Here is a 26,717-nt window from a genome sequence, read left to right as displayed (position 1 = left end):
CTCAAATACAAGTTGTGGTTGAAACACAATAAGCAATTTGTTCACTTCTCTGTGACTTTACCTGCCTGCAGCTTACTAGAACAGGCTAGCAAACATGTTTCAGTTCATTGATTTTCTGATTCAACAGTGAGTTGAGCTTTGGGAGGAAATTTACAGAATTTGTAGTCTTAATTTCCAAATCAATGCAAAAACATCAACACAGTTTCAAAACCACATCAAACACAGACAACAAACCATTTATTTTCTGCCTGACATCACAATACATGAGAGAAGCCAAAATACATGCCAATTATAAAACAAAGCTCCCTTTTTTTTGTATTGCAGAACCCTGAAAGTGGACGGTTTGACTTTCGTTACATATTTGTGGACTTTGACACTTATCCCAAAAGGACCATTATTGTTGAAGACAATCGCTAAGGGAGCTGATTGCTTTTATTTCCATGAACAAATACGAAAACAGAGATTTCTTTAGGTTTTTGTAGATTGAATAAATCATGTGAATGAGAAATTAATCAGGCAATTAATCATCCTTTTTAAGTACTGTCAGCCCAATTTATTTTTCTAGAGAATCAGAGTTACGTCTGAGATACGTTTTTTGTAAATTATACTTTTTTGTATTGATTGATTCATATGCTCCCCTATTTTAAAATCATTGCATTTAACATGTTGTGTTGAAAGATTACAGGTAATATCAAGTTTAAGGGCTAATTGTCCTTTGAAGAAGCAACATTCAATTATAGAATGAAAAAATAATTATAAATAAAACAATGATCTGTTACTGTAAATTATTTTCTCTATTTTCTCTTTTGATAAACCTGAATTAGATGTGCATCGTAGATTGAATAGATATGTTTTTATGCCTCTACCAGTTATAGGAACATATTGCTTCCTCTATTGTTCTCTCCTTTCTGATATACTGTCCTTCCTAGACATGTTTAAAATAAAAAGATTGGGAAGCTACAGGTAAAGTGCTATTTCCTATTGTTTAGTTACATGACTGGCACATTGATGTTGTGATAATCATACTGGTTTAAACATGGTTTTAAGCATGGGTTCAAGAAGGCTGTGGAAAATCTGAAATCATGAAGGGTTTAAAAGTCTTGCCTTGTTATTTCCACCTGAGCGTCAGCGTTTGAACTAGTGAGCATGGATTAGATTATAGGCATTGAGTCCTGGCGGTTAGGTCTTTTAGTAGTTGCAAACATCTTTGAAAGATGACTAGCTTTAAGCTAAGATAGCTAGCTAACCTAATGCATTCTTGTTGATGCCAGTAGTTTGTCCCAGCTACACAAGTTAACCACTCCTCATACGTAGGATAGCAGTCTGTGATCTGGATCTTTTCCATTATAGTCTGGAGAAAAGGAAGTTTTAGGTCACAATATTGGCAATGAAAATTTAGTGGTCAAGGGTGAAGTCCTGATGGTTGCGAATAGCTCAGACAGGGTCAAGGACAAAAGAGAAAAGGTCAGAGATGATGAATGACAGGTTAAAGATCACAATGCTCAGTGTAACTACATTGGAAGTTAGTGGATGCTGAGTCTTGAATAAATTTAAAGGCTAAGTTAGATAGATTTTTGATAGATGACAGACAGGTGCAGACAGGAAAGTGGAGCTGATCAGCTATGGGTGTATTGAACAGACAAACAGACTCATAAAGCCAAATGTCTCCCTTCTGTTCCTACACTCTATGCTCTTATATCTTCTGTAAATGGAAATGTGATTATTCAGTATTGTCTGTGTTATGTATGTAGTTGGGGGTACTGTCCCTTTAAGAGGGGAAGAGCTTGGGTCCAGTCTAGAATCAGCTGTGGAAGTGTGAGGATGAATAATAGTGTTCCTGTTCAGATTTACCATTTGTATATAATTCAAAAGGAAGCATCAACATAACAGTCTCTATCTCAGAGAATCTAATTTATGGTTTTGGTTGCTGATTGGAGAAGTAAAATTCTGGAAGGAGTGTAGAAGATGACAACACCTTCAAGAAAATTAGAGCTTGGCTGATGGGGCAACTGCTTGTGCTGATCATTTTCAGGAGTGTATAGTGGTATGTTTCAATATGGGACTACTTAGGTTAAAGGTACCATTGACAACCTGAGGGCAATTGGGTGCAAGGAAGATAGGGTTAGATGTACAATTTATTGAAAATAGGCCAGGAATGTAGGAAATGGAATTCATGGATGAAATGGGCTTAAGAACAGCACAGGGTAGATTAGAATAAAAGCTAAAATTGACAGATGGTTGTGGCCTAGGATAGAGCCATAGCTCAATCCCTGCCTCCCTGAAGCTTCTCCAGCAAATGCAGGGCACAGTTCAGGAGAGTGAGTGAATATCTCCATTAGCTGTGTTGTTGCTGTTGAATAACACACAAGTAGCTCAATAGCAACCAGAGGTCCACTGATTTCTAACCAATCTGCCAGTTCCTTCCTCCACCGTGGCTTTACTGTGTACTTCCCACAGGAATCGTTGCAGCCACACACCAAATTCTTTTCAGCAGCATCTCACAAACCAGTGAAACTCAACACCTAAATAGCTATAGGTTCATGTTCTTGGCTATGGTACCATTTGCAAACTCTTGTTGAAGTCACAGACCATTCTGATTTGGAAATATAGTATTTAATAATTGCTTTTGGTTCAAAATCCTGTAACTCTTTACCTAATTGCATTAAGACAGTACCTTCACCACGCAAACTGCAGTGATTCAACTCCTATCATCATCACTTCAAGGTCAAACAGAGATAGGCAGTAAATGTGAGCTGTGGCAGTCATACCCCAATATTCAGTTTTATTAAAATCTTAAGCAAGCCATTAACCAAGCTTAGCTATTGACCAGCTCTCAGAGCTGCAAGAAGCAGTGGTACATATTGTATTTCATAGCAGTGACAATGTAACTAGGAGGTATTTTTGCCTGAGCCTGTTGAAAATTAAATTGAAATGTACAGGGGACATTTTTTTAAGGACATTATTAAAAAATAGCAATAATGGTATATTTTCCCTAGTCTTGATGAAGGGCTTTTGCCAGAAGCATTGATTTTCCTGCTCCTCCTGACCTGCTGTGCTTTTCCAGCACCACTCTGATCTAAACTCTGGTTTCCAGCATCTGCAGTCCTCATTTTTGCCTATTTTCCCTAGTCCTCCAGCTGTTTCCTAGCTTGGTGATGAAGGGCTAATTCTCAGTGATCTAGGTGTTAGGTAGGATCTTTGCACAGAATGAGAAAATATGTTGCTATTGTTACCTACTTCTGCCTCATTGCTTTGACCACAATTTCCCTCACCTGCCTCAGTCATTAATACCGCTACAGTAACTGTTTCTTCCCTGTCAGAATTGTGTAACTGGTTATGAATATGTGTTATGGGGATTGGTGCTAGGTTTTGCCCTTCTATCCACCATATGTGCCGCTATGTTCCGTGACTCCCTTGGTGCCAATACCTTGCAGGCAACAGAAGAATGATTCCACATTTTGAATGAGGCTGCTAAACTTGCTGGTTGTGGCAGGTAAGCACTTGGACTCAATGCTGAATGGCGTCAAGGCAGAAGTCCCACAGTGCTCTCCAGGTCAGCCTTTGTAACTGAAGCATGAAATTGGCTGGAACTTTGGAGGTACAGTGTAAACAACTGTTTCAAACTTTTAATCCTGTCTGACTGGGGGATTCTTCAATTGTCTGCCTTAACTGCCGGAAAAGATGCAAAAATGTATGTGGAAATCCCAATTGTGAGTCATCTGCTTTTGAGGGTATTAGAATTTAAATTGAAGACTTTGCTGACATTTGAGCATCTAAATCATCAGGGCAGGTTTGACAGAGGCATCACAGTAATAGGACTTGAAGCTGGGACTTCTGAGACCGAGGACCCTTCTGTTGACTGAAGTATAGTTTTTGTTGGATCAAAGTCCTTTGAATTGTCAGTGGAGCTGTAATATGGTTAATAATTCACTAGTGTTGTGCTTTACAGTTTGGTACTTCGATCTACTTCAGGCTATTATTTTAGTGAATACCTTCAATGAGGTTAGGTGATGCAAATTGTAATTCTGTATATATTCTTCTTAACTTCACCCTCTCCATCCTGAAGCCATTCTGATCTCAAATAAATGCCTTCCCTTGCCAGAGAGAGGTGAATCCAATTCTAGCTTCCCATGCTAGTGGGAAGTACAGAAAACAAATACAGAACAAACTTGATTATCTGAATGAGACAGGCAGAGAGTATTTTGTTTGGATAACTGATTATTCAGGTAACATACTGAACATAACTATGTAAAAAACACGTGTTTACAGAGTTTTTACTTCAATCAATAAAATGTGTCCAAACACTGGATATTGCTTAAACATTTGTGACATTTTACAAATAAAATCACTTTTTGGCTAAAATTTGACTGAAGTCGATGAAATGTTTCGTTGACATTTTCCTTGGTTTTATCCCTGTCCACCATCTACAAGGCAGGTTGTGATGGAAGAATTCCCATTTACCTGGATGAGCGCAGATTCGACAGCACTCAATAAACTTTGGCACCATCAAGGAAAAGGCAGCCCATTTCACTGGCAGCTTATCCATCATATTCAACAATCACTCCTTCTGCTACTGATGCTCATCATCCAGAAAATGCACTTTAGAAACTCACCTTTCTTCTTAGGCAGCACCTTCCAAACCCACAACAATGTCCATCTAGAAGGACAAGACCAACAGACATGTGGGAACACCTGCAAATTGCCCTCATATGTACCACCGTCCTGACTTGGAAATATATCGCTGTTCCTTCCATATCGTCATGTCAAACTCCTGGAACTGTCTCTTGAATGGCATTGTGGGTCTATCTACACCCAATGGGTGCAGCGATTCAAGATGGCAACTTACCACCTTCTCAAGGGCATGTAGGCAATAAATGACGGCCTTACTGGGAACACCCATATTTCATGAATAATTTGTTTAAATTAGCATATCAAAGGGTAGAGTCAGGCAGGAAAATAAAATAGTAATATGGGAAATAAAAATTGGAGAATGGTAAAAAGGGATAGAGAGAATAGATCAAAGAACACATCAACAATCAAGTCTGTAACAAATATAACAAAAAGACAAACCTAAAGGCTCTATATCTCTATGTATATAGCATTTACCTGTATAACAAAGCAAATTAATTGATTGTTCAGGGTGAAGTAAATAAATTGATCTATTAGCCATGATGGAGATGTGACAGCATCTTCTAGAAGTGAAAGCAAATATATCAGCATATCATTTGATATGCACAAAACCTCCCAGTGGTTGTATAGAACATTGGTTGCAGGATGACAAGGATTGGGTGCTACGTATTGAGCTGCAACAATCAGAAGAACAGGAAGCTAGGTAAAGGTGGAGGGGTAATAATTAAGAAAGATCTTGGTTCAGGAAATCAAGATATAGTATTAGTTTGGGTGAGAAATTGTCAATGAAAGAAATCACTAATGGTTGGGGTCTACAATAATCACAGTGGAGGATAAAGTATATAAGAAGAAATATTGGATGCTTGAGGTAAGGGGATGGCAATAATCACAAGTGATATTTGAACATAAAATGTAAAAAAAATCAGATTGACAATGGTACCTTGGATGCAGAGATCATAGAGCTGATTTCATAGAGCAACAGATTCTGGAACTGGCCAGAAAGCAGATTATAATAGATCTGATATTTCATCATGAGACAGGATTAATTAATGAGTTCAGAGTAAATATAGTTCTAGATGGCAGTGACCATAATATTATTGAATTGTACGCAGTTAAAAGGGAGAACTATGGGTCTAACACTAGAATTTAAAACTTAAATAAGGGCAACTATGTGGATGCTGAAACCTTAGGTGGTTAAAGTGAACTTGGATACGAGGTTAGGAGTCAGATCCATGGGAGGGTCTGTGGCAGACATTTAAGGGTTTTTTTCAGAATAATTAAAAGAATGTTAGAAAACAACAGTCAAGTCAAACCATTAGATGTGATCGAGAAGGAACTTGTCTCTGGACTTTGAGTACTGTAAAGTTACAATGTTGGGATAGATAGAATATTGTATTTTAACTGTCTTCTGAAATGTTTCAAATTACATTTATTTTCATAATAAACATATGTTTCACTGTTAAAACCAAATCAATTGGTTTTGTGTGCCTGTGTTTCAGGAAAAGACCACCTCGTTAAATAAACAAAAACAAAATCTGGGATCTGACTTGTCCTGGAATAGGGACATGAAAAAGCACTGGCAAGCAAAATTAGAGAGAATCCCAGTATAGTTTTTCAATTAAGGGGAAGAGGGAAAGACTAGTGCCCAGTGGGACTAGGGGAGCAACCTGTGCATGAAGCTAGACAACGTTGGTAGAGCGTTAAATGAGTGCTTCACTCCTGACTTCATTTGGAGGATGCAGGATGTTGATACAGAATTAGGATAGAGGGACTGTGAGTTTCTTGAACAGTTCTCATCACCCTGTTTATGGAAGCATATGATTGCATTGGAGGGGTGCAGAAGAAAATCACCATGATGTTGCCTGGTTTGGAAAACATTATGATGAGAGGCTGGACAGGCTCAGACTGTTTTTATTAAAGCAGAGAAGATGGAGGAGGGATCGTCTTGAGGTCTATAAACTTAGAAGGGACATGAACAGGGTGGATATGAAACAGCTGTTCCCCTTAGTTGAAGGGTCAATAACAAGGGGGCATAATTTTAAGGTGAAAGGCAGGAGATTTTTCACCCAGAGCGTAGTAGAAATTTGGAATCCACTATCTGGTAGTAGAGGTGGGAAACCTCACAACCATTAAAATGTATGTGGATGAGCATTTGAAATGTAATAATATTCAAGGCTGTGGACCAAGTGTTAGAAAGTGTGATTAGGACTTAATGTACCTCTTCGTAGCTGTATGACCCTATGACTTTAATAACATCATATGAAATCATGACATTTGGTATTGTGCATATCAACTGTCTACTTGACTCTGAAAACAGACTATGGATGACACTATGGATGCAGGGACCATCCTTGCTGTTGAAATCCACATGTTTGCAATGAAAACAGGAAGAGCGCTGAAGGCATGAAACCCACAGTACCAACAATATTATTGCCATTTGAAAGGACAGTTCAGATTTTGCAGACATCAGAGGCTGTCTCAACACAGAGCCCTGACATGTCCAAGATTCCTGATGTAAGTTCCATTCTTATAATACTTAAAGGGCTAACCATGGAAGATGACTTAAGTAGCTGTTGAAACACTAGAGCAGGTTGGAAGACTCATAAGTCAAACATTGGTGATAAATGGAGTTTGAGTTGTCCTTTGAATGACTCCTACTGGCCATGCATAACAGGAAACTGCTGCCATGACAGCATTTGTCTGAATGCTGTCAGCATTTATTCTACATGACCAATGTTCAATTTTTGTTATGCACTTTTTTTGTTTATTCCTTCATTGCATCACTAGTAAGACCAGCATTTGTCACTCATGCCTAATGGCTCCTTGAACTGAGTGGCTTCTTCTGGTCATTTCTGAAACCAGATAAGAATCAACTATATTACTGTGGAAATTGGTGCACATGTAGGTCAGTCCAACAGATCTCACTTTCTAGGATGAATATGTGAATTTTCTTTTGTAAAAGCAATCAACAGCAGTGTCGTAGTACCATGACTGAGACCAGCTTCATATTCATAATATTATATTAATTATTAATCAAATTTCAATTCAACCAACTGCTAGAATGGGATTTTAACTCACATTCCCTCAATGCTAGGCTGGACCTTATTTTTAGACCAATGACATTACAGCTACACTAATATTACACAAAGAACGTTGACGAAGATGAGCATAGACTAGTCACAATTCTACAAAATCACAGCACTACCAAAGAGCTACATTTGGACAAAATAGTAAAATCATGGTGAATTGTTTGCAATTTACTGATACTTATAACTAGTGCATTAATCTCCTGTCAGTAGCCTCAGGTGAATAATATTCAATGAATAAATGTAGTTGTAACTTTTTTTATCTCGGAGTGTTATGAGTCTTTGAAATTCCCTTCCTCAAAAGGCAGTGGATGCAGAATCTTTAAACATTTTTAAGGTAGAGGTAAATAGACCTTTGACTACCAAGAAGATGAAAGATTAGTGGAGGTATGCAAGGATGTAGAGTTGAGGTTAAAATCAGTCAGCCACCCTCTCATTGAATGGCAAAGCAGGCTCAAAGGGCTGACTGACCTACTCTTGTTCAATGTTTGAATATTGTAAGATTGCTTTGAGTATTTTGCAATGAAGCTAGCTGTCAGTGCTCCTGTTTTGTTGTGGGTATCTCCTTTCACATGAATTTTAACTAGAGGTGGTTTGTGTTTAGCAGAAGTCCACCTGCAGCCTGGTTTACATCACAGAGACCCAAGACTTTGCTGGACTGCTTATTTCTCTGGGTTTCACTGATATCAGCTACAGTACACCATTGGTTAGAGGTTACACAGTCTGTGTTGGAAACAGAAGATCTCACAATTCATAGAAACACAGAAAGTAGGAGCAGAAGGTGGCCATTTGGCTGATTGTCCAACTAAATAGCCTAAACCTATTTTCTTCGCTTAACCTTTGATCTCATCTTCCCCAAGTGCCAAATTGCGCTGCATCTTAAATACATTCAATGTTTTGGCATCAACTACTTCCTGTGGTAATGAGTTCCGCAGGTTCACCACTCTTTGGGTGAAGAAATGTCTCCTCATCTCTATCCTAAATGATCCACCCCGAATCCTCAGACTGTGACCCCTGGTTCTGGATGCACCTACCATTGGGAACATTCTCACTGCAGCTACCCTGTCCAATCCTGTTAAAATTTTATAAGTCTCTATGAGATTCCCCCTCACTGTCTGAACTCCAGCAAAAAGAATCCTAACCTAGTCAATCTCTCCTCATACGTCAGTCCCACCATCCCCAGAAAATCAGCCTGGTAAACCTTCGCTGCACTCCATTGAGAGCAAGAGCATCTTTTCTCAGGAAAGGAGACCAAAACTACACACAATATTCCTTTGTCTACAAAAAAAATGGAGTGGGTAAAGCAGTAAGACCTATTTCTCTCCGAATCGTTTGCTCACTCATAACTTGCTCCAAATTTGCACAGGTACAGAGATTTCCACAACATTTAATTCAAGATTAGATTCCCTACAATATGGAAACAGGCCCTCTGGCCCAACGAACCCACACCGACCCTCCAAAGATTAACCCATTCCCCTACGTTTACCCCTGACTAATGCACCTAACACTATGGGCAATTTACCTGACCTGCACATCTTTGGATTATGGTAGGAAACCCATGCACACAGGGAGAATGTGCAAACTCCACACAGTCACCCAAGGTGGGAATCAGACCTGGGTCCCTGGTAGTACCACTGCTGTAATTGTTATTGACATGAAGTGAATGGCAGATTGTAGCTATTATATCATTAGCAATGGAGTCTTGGCTGTGACTATAAGGTACTGATACATGATGTGAATTGTAAAGATATGAGTTGGGCTCTAAGTTTAAATATCCATCCAAATAATTGCTATTTATGCTGTTGCAAATACATACAAGACATAGATAGGAAACATAGAAAATAGTTGTAGGAGTAGGCCATTTGGCCCTACAAATCTGCACTAATATTCAATATGATCATGGCTGATCATTCAGTCTCAGTATCCATTCCTGCTCTCTCCACACCCCTTAATCCCTTTACCCACAAGGGCAACATCCAGCTCCCTCTTGAACATGTACAATGAGCTGGCCCTAACAGCTTTATGTGTGACAGAATTCCACATGTTCACAATTCTCTAAATGAAGAAATTCTTCCTCATCTCTTATTCTTAGCCTGTGACATTTATCTAAATTAAACTCCATCTGCCACTCCTCACCCCTTTCGCCCATATGATCAAGATCTCATTGTACTCTGAGCTAACCTTTTTTGCTGTCCACTACACCTCCAATTTTGATGTCATCTGCGAACTTACTAACTATACCTCCTATATTCACATCCAAATCGTTCATATAAATGAAAAGGAAGTGGACCCAGCACCGATCCTTATGGCCATATGCCTCCAGTCTGAAAAGCAACTGTCCTTCACCACCCTCTGTCTTCTACCTTCAAGCCAGTTCTGTATCCAAATGGCTAATTCTCCCTGTATTCCATATGATCTAACCTTGCTAACCAGTCTATGGAACTTTGTCGAATGCCTTACTGAAATCCGCAAAGATCACATCCACTGCTCTGCCCTCATAAGTCCTCTTTGTTATGTATTCCTTACCACCTTTCTAAAATAATGGCACCACACTAGCAAACCTCCAGTCTCCTGACTATCACTGAGGCAAATAGCTCAGCCAGGGGCCAAGCAATCACTTCCCTAGCTTTCCACAGACTTCTAGGGTACACCTGATCAGGTCCTGAGGATTTGTCCACCTTTATGTGTTTTAAGACATCCAGCACTTCTTCCTCTGTAATATGGACATTGTTCAAGATGTTACCAACTATATCCCCACATTCTATATCTTCCATGTCCTTCTTTACATTAAATACTGATGCAAAATACTCATTTAGTATCTTCCCCCATCTCCTGTGGCTCCATACATAGGTTGCCTTGCTGATCTTTGAGGGTCCTATTCTCTCCCTAGTTACCCTTTTGTCCTTAATGTATTCGTAACATCCTTTTGGAATATCTTTAACCCTATTTGCCAAAGCTATCTCATGTCCCCTTTTTGCCCTCCTGATTTCTCTCTTAAGTATACTCCTACTGACTTAATACTCTTCAAGGATTCACTTGATCTCTGCTGTCTATACCTGACATATGCTTCCTTCTTTTTCTTGATCAAAACCTCAATTTCTGTTGTTATCCAGCATTCGCTACACCTACCAGCCTCACCTTTCACCCTAACAGGAACATACTGTCTCTGGACTCTTGTTATGTCATTTTTGAAGGCTTCCCATTTTCCAGCCGTTCCTTTACCTGCGAATATCTGCCCCCAATTAACATTTTAACTTTTTGATCCATTTTCCTTTTCCATCACTATTTTAAAACTAATAGAATTATAGTCGCTGGCCTCAAAGTGCTCCCCCACTGACACCTCAGTCACCTGCCCTACCTTATTTCCCAAGAATAGGTCAAGTTTTGCACTTTCTCGAGTAGGTACATCGACATACTGAATCAGAAAATTTTCTTCTATACACCCAACAAATTTGTCTCCATCTAAACTCTTTGCACTATGGCAGTCTCAGTCTATGTTTGGAAAGTTAAAATCCCATATCATAACCACATTATTATTCTTACAGACAACTGAGATCTCCTTACAAATTTGTTTCTCAATTTCCCACTGACAATTGGGAGGTCTATAGTACTATCCTAAAAAGATGATCACCCCTTACTTATTTCTCAGTTCCACCCAAATAACTTCGCTAGACGTATTCCCGGGGATATGCTCACCAAATACATCTGTGATGCTATCCTTTATCAAAACTGTCACTCCCTCTCATCTCTTGCCGCCCACCCCTTTCTATCCTTCCTATATCATTTGTATCCTGGAACATTAAGCTGCCAGTCCTATCCATCCCTGAGCCACATTTCTGTAATTGCTATGATATCCCAGTCCTCTGTTCCGAACCATGCCCTGAGTTCATCTGCCTTCCCTGTTAGGCCTCTTGCACTGAAATAAATGTAGTTTAATTTATCAGTCCGACCTTGTTCTCTGCTTTGTTCTTGCCTGCCCTGATGGTTTGACTTGCTTCTTTCCTAACTGTACCAGTCTCAGATTGATCTCTTTCATCACTATCTCCATGAGTCCCACCCCACCTGCACCACCCTCCCACCCCATCTTACTAGTTAAAATCCACCTGAGCAGCTCTAGCAAATCTTCCTGCTAGTATATTAGTCCCCTTCCAACTCAGGCACAATCCATCCTTCTTATACAGGTCACTTCTACCCAAGAAGAGATTTCAATGATCCAAAAATGTGAACCCTTCTTTCCTGCACAAGCCCCTCAGCACTTGTCCGCTCTATCCTCCTATTCCTACCCTCACTAGTTCTTAGCACCTGGAGTAATTCAGATGTTTAGTACCCTCAAGGACCTCCTTTTTAAATTCCTATCTTCCTATATTCTCCCTTCAGAATCGCATCCTTTTCTCTACTGAGCCCTCTCCCCCTTGAGAATATTCTGTACTCTGTCCAGACGTCCCTTATCCTGGTACCAGGAAGGCAAAACACTATTCTGATTTTTCGCTGCTGGCCGCAGAAATATCAGTCTGTGCCTCTGACCAGAGAGTCCCCTGTCACAATTGATTGCCTGGAACCTGACATATCTCTTGTTACATTAGAGACAGTCACGGTACCAGAAACTTGGCTGTTTGCACTACATTCTGCTGAGAGTCCATCACCCCCTACATTTTCCAAAAAGCATGCTTGTTTGAGATGGGGATAGCCACTGGAGACTCCGCATTACCTGCCTCCCTCTCCTGCCCCTCCTGGAGGTAACCTGACTATATCTGTGGTTTTTCTCCCTTCCTATAATTGCTATCCATCATACCCCCTAACTCCTGTAAATTCCTCATTGCCTCGAACTGCCACTCCAACAGATCCATGTAATCTGATAGGATTCGCAATCAAAGACCCTTCCTGCAAACATAATCATCAATAACATGGAAACTCTCCCTAATCTCCTACATCTGATAGGAAAAGTACATCACTCTACTAATGGCCATCTTTGCTCCTTAACCATTCACAACCCAGCAAATAACACCAACTTACTGCTCGAACAAAAACAATCCAGGCTAGCTTAGAACCTATGTTTTATATTTTTAAAATTTAATCAAGAGACAGATCTCAATAAAACATATAATCAAAAACAAACCCACTCTATTCACTATTGTAGATTTTCCGCAAGGTTGCACTTAAAAACTAAGCACTTAGCTTCTCCCATGCTGTGAGCTCTCCCACACAGGTTTATCCAAGGTCAGCTGTGAATTCTGCTGTTTGTTAATTTTTCTTAGACCCACTCTAATGTCCAAATATACTTGAACTCATCAGCAAAGGCAATAGTTGTGCAGATTCACTGCTATATCAGACAGCAGTGTAGATTTCTTTCTCTGACCATGAGGTCTCTGCCTTTGTCTCTCATACTTTTAAAGTGCTGTTGTTTTGATACTTTGTCCCCCAAAGTTCCAAAACAATGCGACAGCTTATAAAACAGTAATTACTGCTCCTGGAATTCGAGGAAATCACCTCCAATACCTAAAATGCCTCAAAAACAGAGCATCTCTTACAACCACAATTTTTCCCATCCTCCATCTTGGATTACCCAGTGACATTCCACCAATCTGGTCTTTCCTCATATCAGTCCTGCCATCCCAGAAATATGTCTGGTGAACCTACATTAGACTTCCGCAATAGCAAAGATGTCCTTCGTCAGACTATGAGACCAAAACTGCACCAATGCCCTATATAACTGCAGCAAGATATCCTTACTCCAATATGTAAATACTTATGAAGGCCAGCATGCCACTAGCTTTCCCCCCTACCTGCTGCACCTACATGCCAACCTTCAGCGACTATTCCACCATGACACCGAGGTCTCATTGCACTTCATCTTTTCCTAAACAGCCATGATTCAGATAATAATCTGTCTTCCTCTTTTTGTGACCAAACTGGATAACCTCACATTTATCTACATTATACTGCATTTGCCAAGTATTTGCCCATTCAGCCAGTCTGTCCAGTTACCCTGCAGCCTTTTAGCATCCTCCTCACAGCACACACTGCTACCCAGCTTAGTATCATCTTCAAATTTGTAGATATGGCATTCAATTCCTTTATCCAAATCGTTAATATTTCTCGTGAAAGGCTGGGGTCCCAGTACTTGTCACTGCCCACCACTCTGAAAAGGTGCTGTTTATTCCAACTCTCTGCCTCCTGTCTGCCAACTAATTCTCTATCCATGTCAATACATTACCTCCGATACTCTGACCTTTGATTTTCCTTGCTAATCTGTTGTGTGAAAACTTTATTAAAATCTTTTTGAAAGTCCAGATACATAACATCTACTGATTCACCATTGTGTGCTCTGTTGGCCACATTGTCAAAAAATTTCAGAAGATTTGTCAAGAATGATTTCCCATTAGTGAAATCATGCTGACTACAACCAATTCTGTCCCCGCTTTCCAAGTGCTCAGTTATTACAGCCTTAATGATTGACTTCAGCATTTTCCTCACCACAACTATGAGGCTAACTGGCCTGTAATTCCCATTTTCTCTCTTCCTCCTTTTTCAACAGTGGAGTTATATTAGCCATCTTTCAGTCCATTGGAAGTATTCCAGTGTCTACAGAATGCTGGAAAATGATCACCATTGCATCTGTTATTTCTAAGGCCAATTCCTCTGAAATGCATAGCACCAGGCCCTGGGGACTTATCAGGTTTCAATCTCTTCAATGCTATTTCCTGACTGATAAGGATTTCCTTCAGTTCTGTCCTCTAGCATATCCGGAAGTGAAGACAGGTCCAAAGTATTTCTTCAACCAGTCTGCCATCTCTTTCTTGTCCATTATGAATTCCCCTGATTCTAAGTGCAACAGACGAACATTTGTCTTCACCAGTCTTTTTCTCTTCACATATCTCCTGTCATCTTGGTGCAAAACCTTAATTTGAATTCTCTCCAAATGATTTGTCTTTTTGGGGACAGCTTTCCTCTGGCTTCATTTCAGAGAGCAGACACTTTCCTGAATTTGAAACATCAACTAATGCCATAATCACAGAAGATTTCGTCGGTACACCACACAATCTGCTTCTTTCATATTTGACTGAATTTTTCCAACTGAACAGTAGGTTGGAAACATTTCACAGTGAAACAGGTTTTAAACTAGTCTGGATCAACACATAAAAAATATGTGCACTGAAATGTAAAGTATCATTGGCCAGGCCAACTCTCAGGAATACCCAATGTCATTTATTCATTAAACCTACCAGAATTTAAAGAAGAGAAATTCAATATAAAATATATTTTAATGTTCTGTATTAGGGGAATAAACCTTTTTCTGGTCATCCCATTCCTAACTCATGATAAATTTGGTAACTTCCTCATTATTTCAATGATTATTTGATTGTTATGTTGCAGCAACTATTGCAGAACTATTATCTCATTGAATAGGAAGTATCTTAATTTTCTTCCTGGGAACATAAACAGCAATTTCAAGAGTGAACTGAACTGAATTCCTTCAATGTAAATTCCTCACCTAGTCTAGTCAAAATAAATGCAAAAGCATTTACTGGAGATATTTTAAAATGATGTTGGTTTGTTATTGCTATCATTTCAATTCTCTACACAAAACAATTAAACTATAAGTCCCCATTCACAGTTCACAGTCCTGAGGAAGAATCAAACTGGACTCCTGATTCTCTCTCCAAAGATGCTGTGCAACCTGCATATTTTCTCCAGCATTTTATTTTTGTTTTATGATTCAGTATGTGCCCAATAATTTCAGAATCATTACAGTGCAGGAAGAGGCCATTTAGCCCATTGTGTCTGCACTGCTTCTGTTACCTAAGCCTGCCTCCTGCCTTTCTTCTATATCTCTGCCCACCATTTCTTTCCAACTAACCATCAATGCTCTCTGAATGCCTCAGTTGAACCTGCTTCCACTACATTTTCAGGTAATGCATTTCATACCCATGATGACGTGCATCTGAAGAAATTTCTGATTTGGATTGCACAAATTCCTAACTCTGTCCCAAAAATACCTCTGAACATCCAACTCAAATAAACATTTCTGGTTTACAAAAATCAACTTCTCTTATGAGTGATAGCTGGCTATGTGCCTTACTTATAGATAATGTCAATTTAGTCCCAGTTTCTGTATGCTCAGCAGCTTCGTGCTGGGGACTACAAAATAGGTTAGAATTGCCTTCACTCTTTTGTACAATTAGCAGAGAAAGGCTGCTTTCATCCCACCACTTGGGCCACGACAAAATCAGATGTAAAAGATCAAAGTACTAACCAGTTGTGTAGCATGCTAAAATCTCATAAATTATCCATTTTATCTCAGGAGAACTCTATCAGCTGAATTCAAATAATGCCTTCATGTTATTCATTTCAGCAAGGAATATGATGAGATGGTCATTTCTAAGCCTCTGACTGACTGTAAGGGATAAGTTCACACTTCAAAGCCATGTGGATATTTTCATTCTCGTCAAGGCTTCAACTCTGGCATTCATGGTAGGAAGAGGAAATGCAGTATTCTTTTTACTTTCCTCACCAGAAAAGCTAAGCTAAGATAGTGTTACCAACATATAGCACATTCTTAATTGCAAATGGTCCAGTACAAGTATAATTTTTCAATCTATCCAACTATCTGAGGCATTGCTCAGACCAGACCTGGTTGCTTTGTGCAATTTTGGGAACTCATTAACCCTTATTGTCTTAGAGGTGGCACAATTAGGTTTTAACAGATGGGATGGTAAGGCTATCTGGTGAGTCTAATGGGAATATGTTTTCTTGAGTTCAGTAGCACAACTAGAGATTTCACAGAAACCTATAAAATTCATAAGGTGAGTAATGAAAGACTGTTTTCCATGGGTGAACTCAAATGTAGAAGACAGAGTGTGGTGGTGGAGGGTTGTTTTTCAGACTTGAGGCCTGTGACCAGTGGAGTGCAACAAGGATTGGTGCTGGGTCCTTTACTTTTCATCATTTATATAAAAGATTTGGATGTGAGCATAAGAGGTACAGTTAGTGAGTTTACTGATGACACCAAAATTGGCGGTGTAGTGGACAGCGAAGAAGGTTAACTCAGATTACAATGGGATCTTGATCAGATGGGCCAATGGGCTCAGAAGTGTCAGATGGAGTTTAATTTAGATAAATGTGAGGTGCTGCATTTTGGGAAAGCAAATCTTAGCAGGACTTATACACTTAATGGTAAGATCCTAGGGAGTGTTGCTAAACAAAGAGACCTTGGAGTGCAGGTTCATAGCTCCTTGAAAGTGGAGTCGCAGGTAGATAGGATAGTGAAGAAGGCATTTGATATGCTTTCCTTTATTGGTCAGAGTATTGAGTACAGGAGTTGGGAGGCCATGTTGCAGCTGTACAAGACATTGGTTAGGTCACTGTTGGAATATTGCGTGCAATTCTGGTCTCCTTCCTATTTGGAAGCATGTTGTGAAACTTGAAAGGGTTCAGAGAAGACTTATAAGGATGTTGCCAGGATCGGAGGATTTGAGCTACAGGGAGAAATTGAATAGGCTGGGGCTGTTTTCCCTAGGGCGTGGAAGGCTGAGTGGTGTCCTTGTAGAGGTTTATAAAATCGATAGGGTCATGGATAGGATAAATAGACAAAGTCTTTCCCATGGGGTGGGGAGTCCAGAACTAGATGGCATAGATTTAGGGTGAGAGGGGAAAGATATAAAAGAGACCTAAGGGGCAACTTTTTCACTCAGAGGGTGGTACGTGTATGGAATGAGCTGCCAGATGATGTGGTGGAGGCTGGTACAATTGCAACATTTAAAAGGCATTTGATTGGGTATATGAGTAGGAAGGGTTTGGAGGGATATGGGCCGGGTGCTGGCAGGTGGGACTAGATTGGGTTAGGATATCTGGTTGGCATGGATGAGTTTGAGCGAAGGGTCTGTTTCTGTGCTGTAATCTCTATGACTCTATAACTGTCAGAGTAGTCTCAGGATAGTAGGTAGGTTTTTTTAAACTCAGATGACAAGACATTACTTCACTCAGAGGGTCGTGAATAGTTGAAATTTGCTACTTCGGGCACTGTGAATGTTCAGTTGTTGAGTACATTCAAAGCTAAAATTGGCTGTCTTTTTACTTCATTCTTTGACTGGCAGGTTACAAAGACCAAAGCCTAGCCTTAGAAGGATTTGAGCTATAGGGACAGGCTGAATAGTCTAGGGTTTTTCTTCCCCTGGAGTGTCAGGGCTGAGGGGTGACCTTATAGAGGTTTATAAAATCATGAGGGGCATGGATTGGATGAATGACCAAAATCTTTTTCCCAGGGTAGGGGAGTCCATTACGGGATAGCATAAGTTTAAAGTGAGAAGGGAAAATCGAGCTGCCAGAGGAAGTGATAGAGGTGGGTAAAGTTACAACATTTAAGAGGCATATAGCTGGGTACATGAAAAGGAGGCATTTAGAGGGATATAAGCCAAATGCTAACAAATGGGACCAGATCAGTTTAGGATGTATGGTCGGCATAGATGAGTTGGACCAATGCGTTTCTTCCCATGCTGTATAACTCAGCAACACGATATAGAGCATTATATATATTACAATACAGAAACAGGATAATGGCTCCAAAATGCGATTCTAGTCTTAATGCTACACACAGTTAAGCTCCATCAACACAATCTCACTGATTCCTGTGTTGCATTTTTACTATAATTCTATCAATGTATCCATCTTTGGGAGTGGTGGTGGTAGTGTTACTGGGCTAGCAATCCAGAAACCCCAGCTTAACTGTCTTGGAGCAAGAGTTCAAATCCCAGCTGTTTAAATTTGAATCCAATAAAATCTGGAATAAATTATGACCATGGAGCCGCTGTCAATTGTTTCTAAAATAATCCATCTGGTTTTTTAATGCCTTTTTTGGGAAGGAAGTTTGCTGCCCTTAGCTGGTCTGGCCTATATGTGTCTCCAGACCCAGAAAAATGTAGTTGACTCTTAGCTGCCCTATAGGGGTAGGCAATAAATGCTGGTCTAGCCAGTGACACCTACATCCCATGTAGTAAATTTAAAAATCTACCTCTAATTCTTTCTTGTGGCTTCCTCTTAAAAGCATCAACAGAAATTGCCTCAACTATTCCATGTGGTAGCAAATTCTGTGTTCTAACCATTGTGTAGATAAAATAGTGTTTCTTGAATTTCTGAGTGGGTTTGTTTTTTTCCCTTTTTGCCCAGGCTGCAGTTGTAGGAACAGGCCCAGGCAGCAGCAGCAGTTCTGAGGTGTCAACAAGGCCCAGGCTGCAGTAGTAGAAGCAGACCCATGCAATAGCAGCAGCAGTGATGATGGTCGCTGCTTGTGCAGCTGAGCACAGCTCAAAATAAAGGGAAAAACAAACACAAAAAGCAATAAAGAAAATCAATCAAACAAATATCTTCAATGGAAAGGTGAAAGAAAAAGAAACTCTTCTCCTCAAAACCAACCTGAATGTTTTTTTTTCTTTTTTATTCTTACCCGCCTAACTGCGGTAGTGCTTATATATTCCCCAGCACCCATGTTGTATGTGTGCAGGTGTGAGACAAAATGAAGGACAACAGGTACACAAAGCTTTATTCAATTTCCACCACCAGGAAGAAAGGATACATCCAAGTGGCCAGTGACAAGCACTGCCCTTCTCAGAGGGCAATGCTGTATGATCAAACAGTGAAGAGGAGAGTAGGGATTAAATCAAAGTAGAGTTGGAGGGAGAAATAATGTACTCCACTCCCTGCGGTGCCCACCTTTCCCTGCAAATCTCAAAGGTGTTTGTGGACACCATATGCTCCTTCTCCAGGGACACCCAGGCTCTGTCATAACCGTGGACTAGGGGCAGGCAATTGGCCATAACAACCCCCTCCATGGCCCACTGCCTGGATCTATTTATGGCCAATTTGGCCAGGCCCAGGAGCAGACCCAGAAGGAGGTCCTCTGACCTACCCTCCCTCCTCTGCACCAGGTGCCCAAAGATCAGGAGTGTGGGACTGAAGTGCAACCAAAAACAGAGGAGAAGGTCTTTAAGAAAATCAAAAAAGAGAGTGCAGTGCCCACACCTAATATATACATGATCCATGGACTCCACAGCACCGCAGAACAAGCAGTTGGGCTGGGAGTCCATGAGCCACCACAATCTGCGGTTGCAGGGGACCACTCCATGCAACACCCTCCACCCAGATCCCCCGAGAGAAAGGGGGAGGACTCCCATGTAGAGATCCCTCCACTGGGGATCTCCACCACCTCGTAGCAAATGGGCACGCCAAGGCAGGTCTGGGCTGTGGTGAATGGGCTTGATTGGTGACAAAGGCAAAATGTCATTGGATGAGTAAATCAGGGAACCATTCAATGACATTGGTCCAATTCCCACCACAGCAGCTGATGGCAATTTAAATTCAGTAAATAAAATCTGGAATAAAATGCTTGACTCAGGATGGTGATTCTGAAGTTAGCATCAATTATCATAAAAACCATCTCCACTGATGTGGTTTAGAGAAGGAAATCTAACCTGAACTGGTCTGGGCTACGTATGACTGCAAACTCATAGATTTGTTTGTTAAACTTTAATGGGTCATGGACATTACTGACAAGGCCAGAACTTATTGTATATTCTTAGTTGGCTTTCAACTGTATGGTTTACCAGACCATTTCAGCAGGTAATTAAGAGTCATAAGAATTTAGAAAATAGGAACAGAAGTAAGACATTATGCCCCTTGGGCCTTCCCTGCCTTTCTATAAGATCATGGTTGCTCTGCCCAATGCCTCAACTCCTCTATCATGCCAGTTCTTCATGGCCCTCAATGTTTCAAAAATCTATCAACCTCCTCTTTAAATACTTACAGTGATCTAACCTCCACACCTCTCTCGAGTAAAAAGTCGCAGACATTCATTATCCTCTGAGAGGGGAACTTCCTTCATATTTCAGTTTTAAATGGGTCTTCCTTTACTCTTTAACCAGGTTGAACTTCTAGTTCAAGATTCCCCCACTAGTAGAAACATTTTCTCAAATCTACTCTTTCAAGCCTCCTCAGAATTTTGTACATTTGATTAAGATCACCTCTCATTCTTCTCAACTCTTTAACAAATAATGACCTAAGTTATTCAACTGTTCTTCATAAATTAACCCCTTAATCCCAGGTTGTGGAGGAGCTGGTGTTGGACTGGGGTGGGCAAAGTTAAAAATCACACAACACCAGGTTATAGTCCAATAGGTTTATTTGGAAGCACTAGCTTTCAGAGCACTACTCCTTCAACAGGTAGCTGTGGAGCAGGACCATAAGACACAGCATTTGTAGCACAAGATTACAGTATCATGCAATTGAAATGATATATTGAACAAACTTGGATTGCTGTTAAGTCTTTCATCTTTTAGAATGGTTTGCAGCTTTTGGTTTATTAATATGTAAATCCCAGAACTTCTTTTAGGTCACCCTAACCTCAGACCTTTAAGCTCACAACCTTAATGCATTGTCTGAGCTGAGATGTCGCCTTTTTTTTTGTAAAAGCTTAAGTCATCTTGAGAATTCGACTTAAAAGAAGTTCTGGGATTTACATATTAATGAACCAAAACCTGCAACCCATTCTAAAAGATGAAAGACTTAACAACAAACTGGGTTTGGTCAATGTATCATTTCAGTTGTATGACACTTTAATCTTTTGCTATAACTTCTTATGGTTCTGCTCCACAGGTACATGATGAAGGAGCAGCGCTGTAAAAGCCAGTGCTTCCAAATAAATCTGTTGGACTATAACCTGCGTTGTGTGATTTTTAACTTCATCTCAGGTATAAACCTCATGAATTTCTTTTGAGCAGCCTGCAATGCGTGTATTCTTTCTTAAATATAGGGACTAACACTGTACACAGTACTTTAGGTATGGACTCACCAATAACCTGTACTGGAGCTACATGTAGGCCAGACCAGATAAATTCAGCAGATTTTCTTCCCTAATGATCATGAATAGATGTATTTTTATGCGAATTGATGATAACATGATGTTCTTAAATATCAAGACTCATTCCAGATACGTTAATTGAATTTAAATTCCACTAGGATTATTTGTCTAGTGACATTTCCATCATTACTTGTTTTCCTCCTTGCTTTATGCCCATCTCAATTCTGAAATGGACTTCACAACTGCCCAATTAAAACAGATCGTCATCTGAAAATATGCAATCAGGTCATCCTTCCATCTCCTCTAATCTTGTGACCAGATCCCCAACTGTTCAATCTTTCCTTACAGAAATAAACTATCATTCTTGTTTCTTTTTGATCAACTAACTTTATAGCAAATTTGTGCATTCTTCAAAGCTCCACTTGCTTTTTGCAAGTTGAGGATCTGAACTGAAGACAACAATACTTCAAGTGTGACCATGAAAGCTCCTATCATTTTGGAATTCCTTCGCTCTGTAACCAATCCTGACCATATATATTGATTTGTGTCAGTGAAACCAGGGAGCATACATCAACAGCAATAATTCACTCCATGTTATGTTCAAAAAAGTCTGGATTTGTTATATTTCTCTCCAGAGTCTTGACATAAGAGCGTGCCAGTTAAGTGTGTTTTTTAAAGTATTATCAACAATGTAGGAAGGAGATTTCTGCAGAGCAGTATGTGAAGCAAAATGGTGAATATGTTCCTGATAAAATGGTTTGTGTCTTTTTTTTAATTCATTCACGAATGTCAGCAATTCTGGCTTGACCAACATTTATTGCCCAGCTTTACCTGCCCAGAGGGCCATCAGGAGTCAATCACATTGCTCTGGGTCTGAAGTCAGTCATAGTCGAGAATAGTTTCCTTCCCTAAAGGACGTTCATAAACCAGATGGATTTTCCTGACAATGGTTTAATGGTCATCAACAGACTCTTAATTTCAGACTTTTTTTTTAGATTGAATTCAAATTCCACCTACAGCCAGAACAGGATTCAAACCCAAGTCCCCAGGATATTCTGCTGATGGCTTCAATTCCAATGGTGTGAAACTGAAACCAGAGAGAACAAGGAAGCCCCAGATTCAATTCTTGACTTATGCCAATTGACTTGGCTGGACAAACAGCAAACACACAAAATGCTGCATTTAAGAGGAGTCCTCAGAGAAAACATTTCATCCTGACAACATTCACTATCTCAGGACACATACAGAATGGCTACTTGAATAAGGCAATGGAGAGCTGCCAGGAACCATGAGAAATCATACCCAAGGCAGAGCCTGTGCCAGAAACAGGGCGGAAGAAAACTAAGGTGAATAAGAAGTCTCAAAATCTCTGCCAAAACAAATGAACAAACATTTGCCACATTTGCATGACAACAGTCTTTAGCTATTCTGTTGCACACATTTTTTTCAAAAGGAAATCAATACAGCAAAAAATAGCATGTGAAGTCTTTAATGATCCATCCATTTCTATCATTAATAATCATTTCTAGAAGGTTTAAATAGCTCAGCCACATTAAAGTGTAGCCACTGTTTGGGTTGAGATTAGAAATGATAAGGGCGAGAAGTGGGAGTGCTGGATAAGCCCCCTAATGATGACTGCACAGTAGAATGTGATATCACAGAAATAATGAGAGCTTGTATGGCGATTATCATTGGGAATTTTAATCTACATCAAATAGAAAAATCAGATAGACAAAGACAGATAAAGAATTGATAGAATGTTCCTTAGAACCGCGCATTGTGGCACAAACAAGAGAGAAGGCTGTACTAAAGCAGCAGGCAAGGAAATGACTCCAAGACAGCAGGCAGAGGTAGAGCTGGGTGGAGCAGGTAAAGACTCTCTCTTATTCCAAATGCAGAAAGCCAATTAAAGCAATGAAATATGAGAACAAAAAGATTCTCTTTCACTCAGAACACCGGAGTGTTGAAAGGACTCAGAACTATGGAATCTCAACCAATCTGCAAAATTAGGGATTGTGAAACCAATCATTCAACTATCAATATCAATGTAACCTCCATTGCAAAGTTTGATCAAAAGTGCTTCATGAACAATTCCTAGACTGATCTGTATCTCTTCTTTTAACTTTTATCTTTATGAAACACACCACTTATTTCTATTCTGTGTGCATGTGTGTTTTAATTTTTAAGCAGTGACCTCTGGTTCTATGTTTGTTTGTTTAAAATAGGCAGCACGTTTTGTGAACACAGCCTCATTGTAATCTCAAAAAAAAGCATAGATTTGGAAATTTTTGTATGTTGGCTTTCTTAAACAGCTTATATTAAGTAGTTATTTTCTTTTAACTTTTAGTACTGGCCTCATCCCGGCATTCCTCATCCCGGCAAGTATTTACCGCTGAACCAGACTGCTCACAATCTTGGTGCCATTCTTGACACCAAGGTGAACTGATACCCACATATCAATACTTTTCCACCTTCCTAATATCACCAACATTCTTCTACTACTTCTAAGACCCCAATTCATTTGTTACTTTCAGACATGACTATTCTAGCCTGTCAGGCTGTTGACTTGAGAACATCCAAATTGCTTACTTTTTCAGTCCTTACTCATACTTAATTGCATTCACTCATCAGCAAGATCCTAACTAACATGCTATCTCCCAGTTAAACACTGTTACAATTTTAAAATTCTCATCCTGTTTTCAAATTCCTGTGAACTCACATTCCCCCTATATCTGTAATCACCTCTAGACTACATAATCCTATGAGTTAACTCTGCTCATTGAATTCCAGCAACTTGAGCATCTCTAATTCTAATTTCCCAACCAATAATAGTTCCCCAGCAGTTACACATCGAATCTTCACCATTGCTCACCATGTTATATGAGCTATCTGGACTGTTAGCCACCATATGCTGAATCAAATGTCATAGTCTTCCTTCCTTGTCCTAATGTGTCTTACATGGTAAATGAAATCTATTAGTTAGTCTAATGAGGAAATGCTATTGTCTTAAACAATATGTAGTCATCTACAGGATATCAATCAGGTACATTTTTTATTGGTATGAATGACGTTATTATAAAAACTGTGAGGAAGACTTAGATTGTGACTCGTTTGAGTCCACATAACTTCATTTTGGGTGGTACTTAATGCACACCTCAGCATCAATTTTTACAAAGCCTAACACCTTATACAACATCTCCTGCACAAGCTATTTTACATTATTAATATTTATACTTTCATATGTGTGTGTGTGCACGTGTGTGTGTACACACCTGCGATTTCATGAATATATGAATATTTATATATTCATGTACATTTACCACTACCCCATTTCCTGTCAAGTCTCTGACTTCACAAATGTAGTTTCACAACTTCTGACAGACACATTATTTTTGGACCTCGAAAACTGTTAGGTCTTTGACTTAAACACATTGTCCTTCATTCAGACATCCCAAGATAAATGATTATTATGTGCATGCTGAAGAAGGGTCACTGGACTTGAAATGTTAACTTTGTCTTCTCTCCATAGATGCTGACAGACCTGCTGAGTTTATCCAGCAATTTCTGTTTTTGTTACTAATAAATGATTGATCTGCAATGAGATGAAGGTTCTACATTTCTTCCACACAACTCGTTTGCCTTTGTGATCACTATATGATTTCTGTGGTCTTTCCCATTAAAGTCCCAAATATATAATTGATCCCTTTGGCCTAAGTATATCAATCAGCATGCACATGACGTTTATTTAACTTGGTTGTTTGTTTTACCAGAAATTCTATTCCTTCTTATGTTCATTTTCATTGCCCCCTGGACCTAACTGTGGGGTGCACCTCTGGTTAGATAGAGAATTAAGTGTTCAGTTTTCTACCTATCAACACTGTGATGGTGATTAGCTGACCTGGCCTGGATTGGACTAGCACGTTAACAATGCTGTAAAAAAGTCAACATTTTTCTTCAAAAAGGACTTAAATGTCTGGACCCCACACTAGGCTTTTCCATTCAATTGTGGATACCTCCACAAGCCAGTGATATGTTCAGACCTAGAAGTGCCTTATTAAAGCATAAAAAGCACTTATTAGCCAACTTTGGTACATGATCTACCACAACTCCATCAGGGTTATCATGAGTAGTGAACATTTCTTGCAAGACAAAGAACAAAGAAAATTACAGCACAGTAACAGGCCCTTCAGCTCTCCAAGCCTGCAACGATCCAGATCCTCTATCTAAACCTGTCGCCTATTTTCTAAGGGTTTGTATCCCTTTGCTCCCTGCTCATTCATGTACCTAGATACATCTTAAATGACACTATCATGCCCACCTCTACCACCTCTGCTGGCAATGTGTTCCAGGCACCCACCACCCACTGCATAAAGAACTTTGCATGCGTATCTCCCCTAAACATTTCCCCTCTCACTTTGAACTTGTGTCGCCTATAATTCAGCCCCTACTCTGGGAAAGAGTTTCTTGCTATCCACCCTGTCTACACCTCTCATGATTTTGCAGACCTCAATCAATTCTCCCTCAACCTCCATCTTTCTAATGAAAGTAATCCTAATCTACTCAAACTCTCTTCATAGCCAGCACCCTCCATACCAGGCACCATCCTATCAAACCTCCTCTGCATCCTCTCCAAAGCATCTACATCCTTTTGATAATGTAGAGACCAGAACCATACATAGTATTCCAAATGTGGCTGAACCCATGCCTTATACAACTGTACGTGACCTGCCACCTCTTGTACTCAATGACTCATCTGATAAAAGAAAGCATGCCGTATGCCTTCTTGACCACTCCATTGACCTGCGTTGGCACCTTCAGTGAACAAAGGACCTGAAAACCCACATCTCTTAGTTTTCCATCATTTACTGTACAGCTTGCTCTTGCATTGGAACTTCTAAAATGCATCACCGCATATTTGCCCAGATTGAACTCTATCTGCCATTTCTCTGCCCAACTCTCCAATCCATCTATATTCTGCTGTATTCGTTGACAGCCCCCTTCACTATCTGCTACTGCACCAATCTTAGTGTCATCTACAAACTTGCTAATCAGACCACCTATACCTTCCTCCAAATCATTTATGTATATCACAAACAACAGTGGTCCCAGCACAGATCCCTGTGGAACATCACAGGTCACAGGTCTCCATTTTG

The 26,717-nt window shown here is 39.9% G+C and overlaps 1 protein-coding gene across 2 annotated transcripts in view; it reads left to right on the top strand.

Annotated features, from left to right (window-relative positions):
- timm21 (translocase of inner mitochondrial membrane 21) overlaps nucleotides 1–4,362 on the top strand; it is a 52,435-nt gene extending 48,073 nt beyond the window's left edge. For both annotated transcript variants that reach the window (XM_072570653.1, XM_072570652.1), the window contains one exon: nucleotides 325–4,362. In XM_072570653.1, coding sequence (XP_072426754.1) covers nucleotides 325–417 — 93 coding nt within the window. In that variant the 3' untranslated portion in view covers nucleotides 418–4,362. The remainder of the gene's footprint in view (nucleotides 1–324) is intronic.
- Nucleotides 4,363–26,717: the final 22,355 nt, after the last annotated feature.

Source organism: Chiloscyllium punctatum, chromosome 5 (genome assembly GCF_047496795.1).
Source record: "Chiloscyllium punctatum isolate Juve2018m chromosome 5, sChiPun1.3, whole genome shotgun sequence".
Classification (NCBI taxonomy): Eukaryota; Metazoa; Chordata; class Chondrichthyes; order Orectolobiformes; family Hemiscylliidae; genus Chiloscyllium; species Chiloscyllium punctatum.
The sequence above is the reverse complement of the archived record's forward strand: the minus strand, read 5'-3'. Positions and strand labels throughout refer to the sequence as shown.